The sequence below is a fragment of the Phaenicophaeus curvirostris genome, chromosome 3, assembly GCF_032191515.1.
Source record: "Phaenicophaeus curvirostris isolate KB17595 chromosome 3, BPBGC_Pcur_1.0, whole genome shotgun sequence".
Classification (NCBI taxonomy): Eukaryota; Metazoa; Chordata; class Aves; order Cuculiformes; family Cuculidae; genus Phaenicophaeus; species Phaenicophaeus curvirostris.
In genome coordinates this window covers 57,113,314-57,131,171 of record NC_091394.1, presented here as the reverse complement: position 1 = coordinate 57,131,171, position 17,858 = coordinate 57,113,314, and the positions used below count along the sequence as shown (strand labels likewise).

The 17,858-nt window shown below is 37.6% G+C and overlaps 1 protein-coding gene across 1 annotated transcript in view; it reads left to right on the top strand.

The window, feature by feature from the left end:
* The first annotated feature begins 141 nt into the window (after positions 1-141).
* PCMTD1 (protein-L-isoaspartate (D-aspartate) O-methyltransferase domain containing 1) overlaps positions 142-17,858 on the top strand; it is a 44,652-nt gene continuing 26,935 nt past the window's right edge. Inside the window, exons 1-2 of the mRNA XM_069854085.1 lie at positions 142-238; positions 15,798-16,224. Coding sequence (XP_069710186.1) covers positions 15,918-16,224 — 307 coding nt within the window. The 5' untranslated portion in view covers positions 142-238; positions 15,798-15,917. The remainder of the gene's footprint in view (positions 239-15,797; positions 16,225-17,858) is intronic.

Sequence of the window (17,858 nt, the reverse complement as noted above, 5' to 3'; positions counted from 1 at the left end):
TGTTGTGAGAATGTCTTTCTAACCGTAATTCATTATTCCTGCAAATTAATTGTAATGTGTGAAACATTTCCTTCCCTCCCCCCAGGATCCTGGGCAGACCCTCTCTGAAAGAATCAGGCTTGGATAAATGGAGTTGTCTTCTGAAGAACTCCTTCCTGATTTTTTGGGAAAAGTTTGAAAAATATTTGGGATGTGTAGATGGACAAATGTATGAAAGGTCTATTAGTACTTTGACTTTGTGTAAATAAGTATAATATAATGATAGGAATGTAAGAAGTATGTGAGTGAGGTCAGAGAGCCTCAGTGAGGGCTTTGGAGATGGACACTTAGCCAGATGTTCTTTACAACAGTCAGCATCCTACAGAAATGCAAGGAAAAAACAATTTTATGCTGTTGGGAGGTCTGAAGTAAGGAAAACAACCTGAAATCTTAGAAGCATAAAAAGGGTATGTAATTCTGGGTGGCCAAATGTTATCATGGGGTCTGTGCAGAATTAGGGTCCTTCCCTAATCTTCACTCCACTCTTCTTGTAAAAATCTTTCTGCCCCTCATTGGCTTTCTGTCTGGGTTTTCTTCATCCAGTTGCAGACTTCGTTATGACTTGCTTTAGGTATGTGACCAGCCAGCTCCAATTTTTCAGTACTTTGTTTATAAGTTTATTAAATCTTGACATTTTTATTGTCTTAATCTTGGCAGTTTGGTGATTTTTTTTTTTTATTGCTCAGTCTTCTGTTTTGATGTCAGTGACTGCCCTAAGCTGCAGCAGCTCCTTTTGAAGAGGTTTTTGCCTAAGAATAGAACCAGACTGCCAGACCTTTGCCTATGCTGGACCAGAGCAGAGCAGTCACTTGGTTGTGTTTCTCAAGCTGAAGGTTTCTTAGGCATGATACCAGTGCAGGTGGAAGTCTCTAAAAAACATGTTTCTTATGCCTTTCTTTAGGCCAACTTGAAAGAAGAAACAGTAACACAAAGACCAAATTTGAAGTTCCTGCTGCATGATGTGGTTAGTAATTGAGGTCTTTTTTTTTCCCAAAGATCCTCCCAAAAATCAGTATAGGCAAGAAAATTTTTACGTGCATTGTTCCAGAAAGGTTTATGCCAGGGGGTTTAAGAGTTCCATAATACAAATACATTAAAAGCAATTCTGCAATAGTTATGTAGCATGGGAATGTTCATCTGAGTCTTTAGTGCATGGTGACAAACACCTGAGAACAGTCACTGATGCTGGTTGAGAAATGTCTTCGTGTGTACCTGTTATTTTCATTTCCTGCTTTGTTCCCATTTTCAGCAGGAATGCTGCAGAGATCTACTGTTTTACCCTGATGAACTGAAAATTATTCTCTGTAGCTGATCATGAATTAGCTCTCTGTAAGAAAAATGCCTTGAATTGTGTAGCACTTGGCACTCTTGAATGCAAACATCATTGAATGTTATTTATTTTACTTACTTAATATGTAAATTCCTCAAAGCAAAAGTGGGAAGAAACTATGTGCCGTCTTGCTTTGAAAATTAATAGTCAGGTATGAGACTGGCGTAAGGCACTATAGGAATCTTCCAATAGGGTCATAAGTTGATCTTCGTCTTCTTCAGCTGAGTGTGGATTTTTTAGATATAGAATTCTTTTAACATATCTGCTTTGCAGAAGTGTGATCACACTGTTTGATTTTCTTTTATGGAGTTCTAGGGAGTAAAGTGATGTAGTTTATACTAAGTATTATGCGTATAATTACATTAAGACATCAGGAAAGAACTACTGTGCTCCAATTCCTTTGGGACTAATTCTTGTACACTGGATGTTAATGAGAGCCTTCAGGCCTGCTTAATGCAGCCTCTTAAAGCAGTTGCCACTGCTGTGTTGTTTGAGAAGATTAGGGTGGACTTCTGGGCTTTGGAGAAGGCGTAGAATTTTACTTGTATGTTGTGGTTGTTATTGGTATGTGACTTATTTCTCAATTAATTTTATCAGTCCTTTAAATTTGAGCACAAAAATATAACTTGTCCATTATTGTGAGGAGAAAGCACTGGCTGAGCAGTCGTTGTATAGCAGGTAAAACAAAAAACCAAACAAGCTCTGAACTCCACAGCTCTGAAATAGTCAAGGTGACATCAGGAGTCACCGTGGTAACTCAGGCTACAGATTCTGGTGTGTTCCCACGTTGGAGTTCTAGAGTGGGAAGGTGACACTGGAGCAGGAGTAAACTTCTCTGGTTAAAGGGCAATCTTTTGGCAGAAAGACTTGGGAGTCCTCTGCTTAGAAGAGGCATTTAACGAAGGCTGACTTTGGACTTCTGGCTTAGTTTTGCATAGTGTTTAGTAAAGAAAGGATCATAGAATCATAGAATAGTTTGGGTTTGAAGGGGTACTGAAGATCATCTAGTTTCAACCCCCCTGGCAGGGTCAAGTTACACTAGATTAGGATATAAAGATCTGGTTTGTTTCAGGTGCATAACATTTATTTCTAGGAGTTGCGCAGTGTTGGAAATTAAAGATATTGTGTGTTTTGTTAAGGTGACATAAAATATTAAGGCTTAGAATTTCTATCAAGTATTGCATTTCACTTCAGAGTTTCTTCAAGTAGTATTTGCTCAGCATACAGTTGCAAAACAAATGCTGAATTTGGAGTTGCAGTGTTTCTAGGATGTGCAAGATGACCAGTGGAATTATTGTTTTTAAACATTGTTTGAGGAAACAATCCAGAGCTTGCCAGTAAAACCTTTGAATTAGGTTTAAAAAGTAATTCTAGAACCCAGTAGGCTTAGAGCAAGTGGTTTGATAGTGACGTGGGATGTTTGGAATCCTGCATGAAGGATACAAATGAAAGTGTCATAGCACATCTGAGTTGTAAGCATAGAGCTATTAGATGTGAGATAAGGTTTACTGAAAGCCTGCATTTTTTTGAAGTAAAGAAAAAAAATGCCAGGCAGGTTAAATCTCAAGTAGAAGAAGTAGCTGGAGAAGGGACAGCTTTTGTCTTGGTTGCTAACATCTGTGCTTTACTGGAGGTATGTGTCTGTTTTATCTGGTTGCTTTTTCAGTCCCAAGTAATTGTGTTCCTTTCAAAGGACAGGTCCCTTGGCTTTATATGGTTTATGTTCTGTCTAGGAGTCTTTAATTGCACAACAACAGCTCTTCTCGCTGATTTCTAGGGAAACAAAGGCAGGATGTGGGCAGAAGAGTGTTTTGTTGTGTTACTTAACAGTTGTTGTCATATCATAGGCCAAGTAGCATATAGTTAGCATGAGCATCTAAAATAGCACTCCAATTCTGTAGCACCTGAATCACATAGCGTAGAAGGTTTGTTGTTACTATTACAAGAGCTTTTACTTTCATGATTTCTAAATAGATATTGCTTGTTATAGCTGTCAGTAATCGTGATTATTTCTTCCTTTTTTTTTAAACAATTAGCTTGTTGAAGTCCTAAATGTTAGGTGTGTATTTTTAATGACAATTTAAGCAGTCTTAAAAACTGTTTTCAGGATGTACAGCAGCTTTGTGATACTGGATAATGTTCCACCAGGAGGCATCTGACTGTCATTGGGAAGTTTGGTTTTTTTTTCCAGCTAATGTCTAGAAATGTTTTTATAGGTTGAGTAGTAGAAGTTAAGAGTCAAATCGGAGTTCTTGTACAATAGTAACTTAAGGTGTTATGAAGGGCAGTATGTGGTAATATAGGAAACACAAAATATACACAATCCTGAATGTAACTATTCAGAGTAGGTGTTTTATGTATTCTTTAAGCATAACAAATGTAATTTGCTTTCAGTCCCTGTCATCTTTAGGAGTGGGAGGGAATTAAATTTCAAAGGTAGTATTTCAGAGATGACTTCTTAATTCTTTGTTCATATTTTTTAAAAAAAATGTCAATAAAGCTACTTCTCCAGCATCAATGTATGGCTGCCACAAATGAAGTGACAGTTATTGGAATTGTTTATGGTGATGGTCAGCTATTGAATTGTATCTAGCAATTTGTGTACCTGTGGTATTCCTGTCCTGAATCCAAGGCTTGATTGCTATGAATTGCTTTAACATTGAAAGAGGAATTAGGACCGTGTGTTTGGGAGAAAATGAGAAGTAGTTACTATTCTGAGAATGTTATCTCTGTATAAAATGTTTTCAGTGGATATTCAGGAATTACTGTGTAGTTTTCTTGACAGATATTTGAAAGAAAAAGCCAAGTAGTACTTTTCAACCCAGTCAGGACCACTGTGCTGTAAAATGGTCTGTATATCAAAGTTAAAGAAAAGAGAATTTGAACCGCTATCCTGGTAATCATATTTTCAACACAGTTTGGTTTTGCTTGATAGGTATGGTTAAAACATATGCAAATTCACATTGCTGAAAGAATGAACTCTGAAGTTCACTAAAGGAGTTGTTTAATTTCAGCAAAGCAAAAGGTCTAATGTTCCTGCTGTACTAAGAATTTCAAGTAGTCAGGAATGCTGTATTTTTACCAGGACATCAGTTCGCCATTATAGGATTTGACTTCCATCTGAAAATCTTTGCCTGAGACCCATAAAGTTCTTGTTTACTCTTGCTGTTTGTGTTGGATTCTGGCAGGTGGAGTTTTGCTGGCTGTTGTGGTGCTAGGGCATGTAACCTTGCTGTTTGTAAAACTTTGCCTTCTACCCTTTTGAAAATGAACTGTGTGGGTTTGTTTCCATTTAGCGTAGTCACCTGCTGTCCAGTTTTTAGGCATTGCTGCATTCTTCTTTCAAGAAACTCCAAATCTGACGTCATTGCAGTCAGGAGATCCATGAATCTGAAAGGACACAGAAGAGTTGAGTTGCTGAGTTTCTTTATAAATACTGATGAGCTGACAGTTGCAACATTATAAATCCTATAGGCTTTCTTTAGTCTCTGCGTATTTACTTCAGTTAATTATGCATTCTTTATGACTAAGACTCATTACTGCTGACTTTCTTGAGGTTCTGTGATATTTTCTGGAGTAACTCAGTTGTCAGAAAATAGTCAGTGTAGGATCTGACTTCCCCTTTCTGGGGTGCTGTGGGTAAACTGGAATTGTTTCTGATATACCTAAGGCAGATTATGTGACTGGAGCAGCCTCTTGTGTTATATCTTTAAACTACAGTTCTCTCAGGTGAAAATAATTTGCTTTATATGACTTAAAAACCCTGATAGAATTGGATTGTGGAGACAGAAGGTACTCTGATGCTGTGCAAGTGTATGGCTGCTACATCTAGCAATGATAAAAGATTCTCACTTTCCATTTTTTGGTGAAATATTTGTATTGCTACCTTGTCACAGTCACTGAAGCTTTCCCAATGCTCCAAATCCCCTCCAGACCACATCTGCTGTTGTTTGTACTGTAAGTAAATAATAACTTTGAATCCATGTTTGTGGTAGTACTTGATTTGTACCTGGAGACAAAGAAAAACAGTAGTGCAGATGCATTTTCAAGTTAAATGTGCTGTGTGTTTTGTCTTTGGCTTTTAAAGGCCTGTAAGGGGTTTTGTTCCAGTGTTTCTAGTGCTTAGTTCAGGCATGCGTGGTCCCAGGCGCAGCCAGCAGTGAGGCTGAACACATATTCTCAATAGCATACACATATTCAGCATGTATGTATATAGATACATAGTTGACCAGCACATACACACAGAGAACACAGCACTAATGCAAGCACAAACAGCACCAATGGCCTTAACCAGTTATGCTTTCTGGATGGTCAAATTGAACATCTGCTAGTGGCAAATGCATACACATATGGATCCTTATAATTTCTGGGTTTAGACACCCGTTCTAGCCTACTGGTCCTTAGGTCCATTTACACCCTGTTGCTCATTGTGCACACACTCTTATATCCAGCCTCCCCCCCTGGCCCCCCAAGCACCACAGGCTTTCCAGCAGCTGACTTGGGTCCCTCTTTTCCTCCGCAGCCAGCTTGTTCAGTTGTCTCACTTGGGCAGTCTGCCTGTCCCTGGTTCCCAGGCTACTCTGCCAGTTTGCTGGCTAGTCCATCTTGGTACTCCCTGTGATTGCATCCTGACCTGAAAAATCTCCCCCCTTCCTTTGGTGGCACCACAGATCCAAGGGCCCCTGTGACCTGCGGTCTGACTCCACTTGTCACGTAGACATATGTCACTGAACAGAGCCCCAGGAAAGAGTTACAGAAGAAGATTAATGGGCAAACAGGGCAGACAGTGGTAATTTTGGGGGACAGCACAGCTAGATACACATACTGACCTGCAAGCTGTTCACATGTGACCTGCTGCGCTTGTCACCATAACCCTCTGTTTTCCCGTGCTTGTTTCTCTCCAGGCCGCTTTGATCCCTTCATTTTTCCACCTTCAATCTCTTTCCTAAACATCCTGTAACAGGACTTGTGCAATCCCCAAGTGCTTTTCCCCTGCACCCCATGATAAATCTGGTATTTCTGTAAGAAATCAAACCTCTCAATCTGAAAAGAGGCCTGGAGATGACTGGTGGTAGTAAGTATATGGGGAGAGCTAATGGTTCTCCTTTGGTAGCTGGGAACAGGTGGATTCTCCCACCTGCAAGCATGGCTTTCACTTGTGTGTAGAATAGTTTTTTGTCACATAACCTAGCACTGGTAACCTTATGTGCTGGCAAATTATCTGCTTAATTATTTATAAAGATGGTGGAAAGTTTATTCTAGAAGTTATTGGCTGGCCACAGAAATGGCAATTGCAGTGACACTGTTAAAACAGCAGTACTTTGAAATGTTGCCTCAGTACAGCATGTTTTAATAGCAGCAGGAATAGGGAGAGTGCTAGAATGATGGCATGAAACTTTGCGGAACAGGCTTTGTTAACAATGCTAATGCTGTAGCCTTCTTAATTGTAAAATAAAGAAGTTTTTTTTTTGTGTATGACTTGCATTTATGTAGAAACTTATTTGGTGGATTTTTAAAATATGCTTAATTCGTACTTGATCTGTACGTTGTGACAGTTTTGATCAATCATCACTTTCCTTTGGTAAGAACCATGAAGGGATAGTTAATCTCTGCTTTATATAAAGTAGCTGTAGGATATGTTATGAAATAAGAGATTTATGGACAAGGTCATGTGATAGTAGGGTATGTTATTTATGGATTTACGGTGTGTCTAGAAAATAAGGCACATTGTTAGATGGACCTTAAAGTGTGAGGCACTTAGATGTTTGGGGATTAAAAAGAAGAAAGTTATGTGCAAGTAAATGTCAGTCACTTTCTTTGACAAGATACATTAAAAGTAACTGTCAGTGTGCTTGTGCTTTAGTAAACAAGTTACATTTCAAAAAAACAGTGAATCCAGTATGGTGCTTCTGCAAGACTGTATTGGTGAAAGAATTTTGAGTTCTGATTCCAAGGAAGAGAAATGGGAAACAGAGTAGGCCTTTCTTGTTCCTCTATCTTGAAGATTACAGGCCTAAGTAGTAAAGTAACTTCTCAAACATACTATTATATTGCACTTGACTATTTTAAGAATACTAAACAGGATCAGGACTTGATTTATTTTTTTTAGTGTCTCATAAGAGGGGTACACATAGTAAAAACAAGTTGAGATTCTCAGGCTGCAAAAATCAACATTTCAATCGTACAGTATTAAAGATTGTTTATACTGTGATTATTGCATGCTATTTTTATGCTTTTAGATAGATTTCTAAAGGAGAAAAAACCCAAAGAGTATAAGTGCACTTGGAGCTTGATAAAGTTGATATTTTTGTTTCTTATTTGGGACTTTTCTTTTTTTTGAGACTGCAGTAAATGCATAGCTCTAAGATGAGGTTTCAAGTGTCAGGAATGTAACCATCTTCTATTTTTACACTTGACCTCATTTCTATTTTCTTTTGCTAAAGGCAACAGGCGTATGTTGTTCTGTTGCTGCTGGAAGTGAGTTATTTAAATAACTTGAAATGCTTGTGTGCCATAAGCTTTTGAACTTTAGCACTGGCTGAAATAGTGAATATTCTTTTATGGGCCACAATTAGCCTACTCAAAATTGTATGAACTGTGACTTGATCTACCTAGGACTGTAGCTGCTGAAACTGCATTTGTGGTAAAATATTAGGGAAGTACATTTCAATTCTTGTACTAAACCTGCTTTGTATTCTCCTCTCCCCACTCTCCTACCCCTGACCTAGCTATTGTTTGTTGCTTTCTGAAGGTGATACTGAAAGGAACATCATGTTGTGCTGTGGTTTGTTACCATCTAGTCACCACAAACTAAATTAAGCATATCCTTTCACAATGAATGATTGATTTCTCATCACAATGAGAAATGATTTGTTTTAAAAACATTGAGTACTTGGTTTGTCTGTTATACCAAGGAGTCTTAGTTGGCTTATGATCAGGATAGCAAAATTTGCAGAAATGTTTGTCACTTCTATGCCTTATGCTATTTCAGGCTAAAAAGGATGAGATATTTCAAAAGTGGGGCTTTTTATGTATCTCTCTATAGCTCTTCTTAATATTTGACTGTTATGGCTTACATAAACCTGCTTGAAATGAGTATTCTTCGTTAAATACCCTTGCACAAAGCTGTTTATTGTGACAGTGAATTTTGCAGCCTGGTCACTCTGTAGCTCACTAGTTCCTGAGAAATATGTGTGCAGGCAGCAGTTTCTCTTCTGAAAAACAGGTGCATGATACAGACTCAGTGAATATCAGACATCTGTATGTATTGACCATCACTGATTCATGTCTGTCTTACAAAGTCCTGATATTTTAGTCTTGTCACTGAGCAAGCCACTATTACCTGGTAAATCCTGTTTCTGCCTTGGTTCAAAATGATTGTATGTATGCTAATCTCAAGGATCCCATGTATTTGAGGTGGGAAGTAGGAGGGATATCATTTTGTGTAGATGACCCACAGCTAGTCTTTACTAGCAACTGAATCACTAAGCTAGGGCAGTGAAACGGCTTTTCTGTCTTTCAGCAGGAAACTTTTGTAGGGTACAATTAAAGGTTAGTTAGTGACCCAGAGGACATTCTAAGATAGGAAAACTGAAGCTGGGTCTGTGGTGACCATAGTGAAAACTGTTGGAGAGTCATAAGCATAGCCCTAAACAGTAGAGCACAGCTGAGGACTTGCTCTTTGAGGTTATAGGGCTGCTTTAGTACTTAACAGGTATAGAACTCCACCTTTAAATTTTGTAAACTATCCTGTACTTAAGGTTTCACCCCAGCATGTCAAACTACACTGCTATCTATGAAATAGTAAACTCTTTATCTTTTTGTTTTGAAACAGTAATTCAGAACACTTTTGTGGTGTCACAGGTGGGAGACTTGGAAGAAGAAACTGCTTCTGAAGCCTAGGAGGCTCAACTTTGCAGATGTTTTCTTGGTTGCTTAGATATTAGGCAGTAAGGAAAACTGAGTCAGGATGTGGTGTTAAGCTGCGCATTAAAATTTGCATCCAGGAAATGCATAGGATTCATTGTTTTGTAATAAAAGGTAATGAATTTTTATGTCTTTATCAGCATACCTGAAAAACAGGTCTGGCATATAGAACTGGTATATGGGACACGTTTGTTTCACTGTTCAGTCCTTGCCATTTTGTGAAGAGGGTGGGTAGATTTTTTTTTTTTCTCCCTGGGTGGACAATCAATGAAGTCACATTTTATTTTATTAATTTTTCATTAAGGTCTTGTCAACTATCTCCATTAAAAAAAAAACAAAACCAAACCAAAACAACAGCTAAAGTTCAGTAGACATTAACAAGTTTGGTCCAAAAATTATACCCTTGTGTAACTACCAAGCTTAAGGTCATCTGTTCATGAAATCTGCAGTGATGTGCTTGTCACTGCCTGTATATTTGTCAAATGCTGTAAGATTCAGTGCACCTTCCAAGAGAAATTCAGTACCACGTGTGCATTTTGGTGTGATCAAGTGACTGGAGGCAGAGGAAGAGCAAGCACACACCTGGAATCTTGTATAAACAGCTGTTGAAGGTCCTAAGCACAGGAGATCAGGCCTTAAGCTTACATCAGACTTGACAAACATTTTCTGCCCAAGTAGGTCAATGCAATTCAGGTTAAGTCAGTAGTTGTAGCTGTTTACATTCATTTGGCTTAACTTTAATCCTGTGGGCTGTTCCTTCTTCCATTGCTGTATTACAAAGAACTTTGAAGTATGCTTTGTGGAGTGAATTACGTTTGAGGGCTGACTGTACTTGTTTTTGAAAGCTGCTTGCAATGATCCACTGAACAGTAGGTTAGGAGTGAATGTTTTTGAGATGAGTGTAGACTTAAACATGCAGTGTTTCCAATAGTTTTCCTTAATGCAGCAAGTAGAATGTTAGTATATCCTGAAAGCAAGTTTTCTTTTTTCTAAACTGGACAAAACAGATAGCTGTGGAAGATAAGGCAGTACAAGTAACACCTGCTTTTCCCAAGTGTTTAGACTTTTTATTGCTTTCTGTAGCCATTCAGCAGTGATATGTATAAAATTTAAAAAAAAGTTTGTAAAGACTTTATTCTGAAATACCTCTGCCCCACAGTTCATTCTGATTTTTGTAGTCACTTACTACAATTACCTCTAATGCAGAGTTCATGTTTTGGTTTTCTCCAGCCTTTGGCTGCTGAAGCTAATGTTACGATTTCTCTTTTCCTTTCAGCTAGCAATCTGTCATTCTGTTTATTCAAAAGGTCCTGCTGAAATCTTAGACTCAGCTCTGCAGTTTGGAGTTGAATTTCCTCTTATGTGGCACCATTGCAATACTTGAGATGAAAGGGGAAGCTATGGTGTTCTGTTGTAGGAGTTACTGGATGAGAAGAGGACAGGCAAAACCAGGTCTTTAGTTTATTACAGCTGCAGAATCATAGAATCATCAGGTTGGAAGAGACCCACTGGATCATCGAGTCCAGCCATTCCTATCAAACACTAAACCATGCCCCTCAGTGCCTCGTCCACCTGTGCCTTTAACACCTCCAGGGAAGGTGACTCAACCATCTCCCTGGGCAGCCTGCTCCAGTGCCCAGTGACCCTTTCTGTGAAAGGCACAAATTCAGTCTGAACAGAAGTAGATTTAACACTTGGATGGTGGCCTGGGAAACTGTAAACTACTTCTGATGAGAGTGGTGTTGCTAACTTCTGCTGTGAGTAAACTGAAACCATTAAATGGACTGAAGTGTTTCAGGCCTGTGTGTGCTTTTGTGGGTAATTCCCTCCTATTGCTGGTTTCAGAATATTCCTTCTTGGAGAAATGTAACAGCTGACACCTATGTCTATATTAGTGCTTTAGTGGCTTATTGTTGACTCTCCTCTCTCTCCTCCTTTCATGAGTAAGAGAGAAGGTTCACCAAGTCATTTTGTATGCCATATGTGGTTTAAAGTAACATATCACAGTCTTGATTCAGTGTGTTGTGTGCTCCAAGCTAGCATTTTAGTAGTAGTTTAGAGGAGGGACTGTTGAAATATGGGTGATCTCATTTATTTTTTCTCCTATTTTTCCATCCTTTGAGATAAGATAGTAAGTTTGTAAGATATTTGACATTATATGGATTTAGCAAAGGCAAAGTTTTGTCTCTCAGATTAAGTAGATACCTTGCTACCATCTTACATGCATCTCTTCTGCACGTAAGAGATTGTGCAGTCCTTAGTGACCTAAGAAATTAACTGAAGTGCAGATGTATTTGTAAAAATTCTGAAGTGTGCTATGCTTCTTTGAGAGCTGGCAAAAAAATCTTGGCAAACATTGGTTACTAACGTCTCACAAATTCTGTGTAGCTTATAAAATGGTGGAAGATTAAAATGCTCTGGAATTGTCAGCACTTCTTATATTCATATAGTCAAAGAATTCAATATTAAGAAAGATAAATTATTAGGAATTCCAGTAAAATTTATTACAAGTTAGGTCAGAAACAGGTCACAGTTGTTGGATAGACTTTTACAGAAGTGGATGGACTTTACAGAAGTTGGAAAATGTGTTGACATTTCATTTTTATTGTTTATATGATAAACTTCAAGATGAAGTGTTCCAACTTGTAAAAAGAAATTCATGAATAATATGGAATGGCAGGTTTGTTTTTTTTTATTGTAGTTGGTTTTAATCAGCAAATGAACTCTTTTATTCAAGACTATATCGAATTTTTGACTCCCAAACTACAATTTCCTTTGGCTTCTTTATTCCAAAGATGCCTGAGGCTAAATTGCTGCATGTTGTCAATGTTACACACCCTTCCCCTTTCTCCTGTGATTTCTGTACCTCTTGGTGTAATAGGTTTCAGAATGCTGCCTGTGTTCTCTGTAGGCTGTGTTTCGGTTTAGGTATCAGTGAACTGTACAGGATGCTTTCTGTGAGCTTTTCAGCTATGTAGAAAGTTTTATCATAATATGTTCTGCTGTCTTCATCTTGGTCTGGGTCTGCTGTTGCAAGGGGCCTTGGCTAACTTGCCATTTATTTTCAGTTGTGCTGAAGTAGCTTGTGGGCTGGTTTCTTTTGTGTGTTTAAAATTGTAGAAAATATTTCAGACTTCACACACTTGTTGCCTCTGTTAGAAGCAAGTAATTTTACTTTCATAAAGTAAAAGCTTACAAAGATTAAAAAAAAGTGAGGGAAGGAAAATATGACAAAATATTTTTCTGCAGCACGAGGTCACTTTCATGAAAAAGATCTATTTCTTAGGATTTTTTGATTTTTTTTTTACATAAATGCTTTACACTTGAGTAACATTTTTGCTTATTTATAGCTATAGAGGCAAGTGTAGAGTACCGTAGTTGATTAACAGAAGCAAATCGAAAGGAAGGTATTTATAAAGCAAACACTGTCTCTACCCAATGCCAACTTTTTCAGCTGGGGCAGCGTATCTAGAATAAGTCTTAGCCTTCAGCCACACTTCCAGCTGGCCACTCTGTTCTGCTGCGTAAGCGTATCATTCTTGAGAGACGATCTGTTTTCTCCCCTGCTTTCCACAGTGTCATGCTGCGTACCAGACCTTTTCTGTTCTTGCCTTTGAGATTGTGTGATAGCCATTAATGAAGGTGAAACACGTGGTGAGTGTCAGCAGTTGCAAATCTTGTGATATTACAGTAACTTTAGCTATCTGATAATACCAAGAATATAAAATTTACATATCTCAAGAAATCAAGTGCTTCAGCTTAGTGACTATATAGAAATTAGTAAATGTTACTTGTGGTAAAGAATTTTTATATGAAAATAGTGAAGACATTTTTGATAGAAACTGTAAAGTTTTAGATTTTTAAGAACAGCTTTTTTCCACTTGATCATTTTATGTGTTTGCTCAATAGTCAAATGTAGATAGTTGGTGAAGTTCTCCATCTGCTGGTGCAAGGTAGTGAATGCACTCTGAAGGTAGGGCTGGAGGTGGTATTTCTGTTTCTGAAATGTAGCAGCTGCATTAGTTTTCAAGAAACTTGGTTCGTGTTTATTTTTCAATTAAGATTATTTCCAAACACATCTCAAGACAATCCTGAACCTTTTAGGATGAAGGGATGGCAAAAACTTGTTTTAGTCACTGTTGATTAACTTGTTAACTGTCATTTGATTCAGTAGTTCACGGAACTCTTAGGTGTGGTGCAAGTGCAGAAGAGTGAGCAGAGCTAGAATATTTTAATGAATTTTTTACTTTTAAAAAAATTCTTCCTGAAGTTCCACATTTCCTGTCTAAATTGTCCCTTAGATTTTTGGTAATAGAAAGGGATGTTCCTGTGTGTTACATCAGACAGGAGCATATTTTTTTCTGCCATGGAACACTATGATATTCAAAAGTGCATTTTTTTTCTACTTTCAGCAAAGGTTTTCATTCTGGTTGATTATTGTATCGTAAGTTTATATCTCTTTCCATGCTGGAATGTCAGTGAGAATTGATTTTGCTTCAGACACGAACAGGGGTGAACAGTTAGCATTTCACCCAGGATTTTATCAGGGCTCTAGCAGCCCTCAGCATTCTGTGCCCCCTCTCCTCCTTCCCTTCTTCCCCTGTTTATGTATGTTTGTAGTTAGGGAGAAGCGTTGTGACAGGGTCTGGTAATTTGAGCTTGTGTGCTCAATTGTGAAATTTTAAACCTGGCTGTATATATTATCAGTGATACTACATGGTTATTCATCGTTATTAGTGGGTTGGTTGTCTGTGAAAATTAATGCAAGGCAAGGATAAGAAAACACTTCTTTCAGTCAGAATTGCGAATAGAAGAGATTTTCTTTGCTGGAGGACTGTTTTGTGATGGCCACCTAAGCAGGGGAGGGATGAGCATTGTATGAGGTCTGACGCAGAAAAAGAGACTGTGCCTGTAACTCTTTATTTAACAAATTAGGAAAATCAACTACAATCACCTTCAAAATAGTTCCCTTCTGAGTTGGCAAACAGCTGTGCACAGTGCTGTCAATATGTAAAGCAATTCAGCAGATCGTTTTCTGAAAGGCCAATGAGTTTTTGCTTTCACGTCTTCTACTGGCAAAAAAGTGGGTTCCTTTGAGCACCAACTTGATGTTTGGGAAGAGAGAGCCAGGCTTGGTAAGCAGAGGTGGGTGCTCAAGCACAGTGATGATATTACCTAAAAATGGCTTCACAAAGTGTTGTGTACTGGCACACACTGACAGTTTCTGACTGAGGGTAAGAAAATACGTGTATTTGAACATATATCTGCTTGTACCGAGTGAAGCGATCAAGTTGAGCCTTGTCTCACTGTGACAGGTTAGAACATGTTCCATAACTCTATCACCCCCATCCCACTCCTGGTTCCCAAGCTATAGGATTAGTTTCTGTTCTTGTTTTTTTGTTTTTCTGGTTTGGTTTGGTTTTTTTTTTTTTGTCAGACGCTTTGCAGCTTTGGTGTTGGATGCTATTCTTAGTTTGAAGTATTCAACCATAAAATTTGTGTTGAAGTGATCCTCACTATGTAAATTTAGGAACAGGCCTCATTTTGTTAATTTAAATGACCTTGGGCATCTGGATTGTGTGTTTGAATTCCTGACTCACAAATTTGCACAAAACCAAGAGAGGAATATACAAAACAAGAATTTGCTGCATTGAATTGTCTCAGGCCATGGCATGGGGTTGTAACTAGGTGATCTTTAAGGTCCCTTCTGATGCAAGCATACTGTGATCCTCAGACAAAGGATTGCATTCATAATTTTAAAAAGAATGTTCAGTGAAATATGCTTTTCGAAGATACAGGTGGAATTTTTTGAAACATGCTACTCAGTAATACAATTAAAGAATGAGGGTTAAGTAGTCTTGTTGGGGTTTTTTTTTTCCTGTTAACTAGGTTATCTACAACAGGCACCAAGATGCATGGTCTTCCATCTTTTGGCAATCTGAGCTGACTTTGTGATCAATGTTAAACTCACTGTAAGGTACTCTGTTCATCTAGAAGTGGTGGATTAAACGTCTTTGTTTTCCTTTCTTCCACTGTTCTGTTGCCCTTTTACTAGTAGTTCATGCATCACCACTAACCCACTATGGGGTGATTTCGGAGCATGTAAACCAGATTCCTTTCAAATATAACTGAGTTGATGTGTGCTCCAGCTGATGTTGGAAATTTTGTTCACAGGATGGGACTAGAGCTAGTCCAAAGGTAATTGTGATCTCCCTCAAATATGTATAATATGGGTGATAGATTCCTAGCATGGCTTTTGTTTGTGTAAACTCTTTAATGCTTTCTGATGTAGACAGCCCATGTTGACATATTAAAGCTAAGCTGAAAAACGTTAGATTGAGTTAAAATCTGAAGGGTAGAATTTTGATTAAATACTAGCTGTCTTGGTTCTTAGTAGTTCTCCTTCATAAAGTTATCCAACACTAAGAATATTTCATCACCCTCTAATAGTTGATTTGTTTCTCTTCTGAAACTCAAAGTTATGTAAATATCTGTTTTCCAGGAGACCATTGTGATGTGCTTCTGAAAGAAGAACTGAGAAGTGATTACATACTTACACTTTTGGGAAAACTCTCTTCCTAATGTATTTTGCAAACTAATTGAATTATCATAGAAATTCAGCATGGGAGGAGCTGTGAGTGCTGGAGAAGACAACGATGACTTAATTGATAATTTAAAAGAAGCTCAGTATATTCGCACTGAGAGTGTGGAGCAAGCCTTCAGAGCAATTGATCGTGGTGATTATTATCTGGAAGGTTACAGGGACAATGCTTATAAAGACTTGGCTTGGAAGCATGGAAATATACACTTGTCAGCACCTTGCATTTATTCTGAAGTAATGGAGGCACTGAAGCTTCAGCCTGGATTATCTTTTCTAAATCTGGGTAGTGGAACCGGATACTTGAGTACAATGGTGGGATTAATATTAGGTAACTTGAATGTTTTTATTTTAATATAGTGTTTCTGCATATTTCCAGAAGATTATACCAGCCCTGTAAAACTTTATTTCACTTCAAAAATGACAGTACTAAAGACTGGGTGTTTGAGATGTGTTGTTTAAATACAGTACTTTATCCATAAGCTGTTAACTGACACTGCTGTTCAGTGCTGTTTGATGAATTTTTTTTGAGAGGCAATTGTTCCTGCTTGCCTTACTACAGTCTAGATTTCTTATTTTAAATGAAACAGTCCTTTTACTGCTTAAAAGGAAAATGCACAGAGAAACCATTTTTGAGGACAAAAATTTTAGTTTGCATTTACATCATGATTATGCCCTTATTCTAGGTTACTGGTTTGGTCTTTAGTTTATAGAAAGAAAAGTCTAAATTGTAAAGGCTAATGACTCTGTAAGGAACTTAACTGAAAAATAAATCTATCGGTGGAAAAACAATTTTTTAAAAAATACATTTATTTAAACACTTTACTAGAAGGGCTTGGGATGCAGAATGATGAGGCAGTTTATGCACTTTCAGGTCTGTAGGTTTTAAAGTCTGTTAACAGATTAGCACTGTGTTTTTTCTTCCATTTTCAAATACATTTCCTGTATTGAAAAAGTGAAATATTGCTGTCTACAGTTAAAAACCTACCTCAGAGAAAATGCTTTAATTTTCTCCTCCTTCCCATATAGATAATGTGTACCAAAAATTATTTTTTCTTAAATGCATTTCATTACATTGAATAACCTCGTTTTAGCGTGTAAGTTTCATAATTTTATTGTCTGTTACATGGAATTTTCGTGTTTTCTTGATTGCAGAAGACTTGCTGACAGGTAGTATACAGATTTTGCATCTATTTACTTACACAGCTGAACTGTGAAGAGTCGGTTTGTTAATTTTCAGTTACTTTAGTTACTTTTTGTCATCCATTCACATATATTAAAGAGTAGAATTATCCCTAAAAGTACATAACAAACTTCATTTGTTGGCATCTCTGGCAGTGTCTTTTGTTCTAGCTACTATTCATTGAGTTTATTTGTATTATACTGTGTTGTGGGAACAAATTATGTTCATTCACACATTATAAAAAAAAAGTGTATCTACTGTAATAGTGTTGCTCTGCCTTTTTCAAGAGTGTTTGTTTAGAGAGTAGATTTTTTTTATTAGATTGTAGTATTTTAAATTCAGAGTTTTATTTCACTATTAAATCAATTATTGCTGCAATTTGCTTTCTCTAAAATATGTGCTTAGGTTATATGTGCTTAGTGAATGATGGTATTCATTTATTTCTCTGCCTTCTGGAAAGCTTTATTTCATTATTCTTCCTTAATTGTGATATTTCATAAAGAAATTGTGGGTTGTGGATATTGTAAAGTATCTGTGTATTTATCCAATCTGTTCAGCGTGTCTGTTAATTGGCTGTTGAATGTTTCTGGATTTGACCTCTCCTTATAAGCAGGAACTCCTGTCCTTCAGAATGCTGTATGTGGAATTAAAAAAAAAAACACAAACCAAACAAAAACCCCAAAACAAATGGGAAGAGGCTTGTCTTCCACAGAGGCTGAGGCTGGCTGGCAACCCCCAAGGAGCATGGTTACACTACAGATGTTCCCACAGAGCCTGCTCAG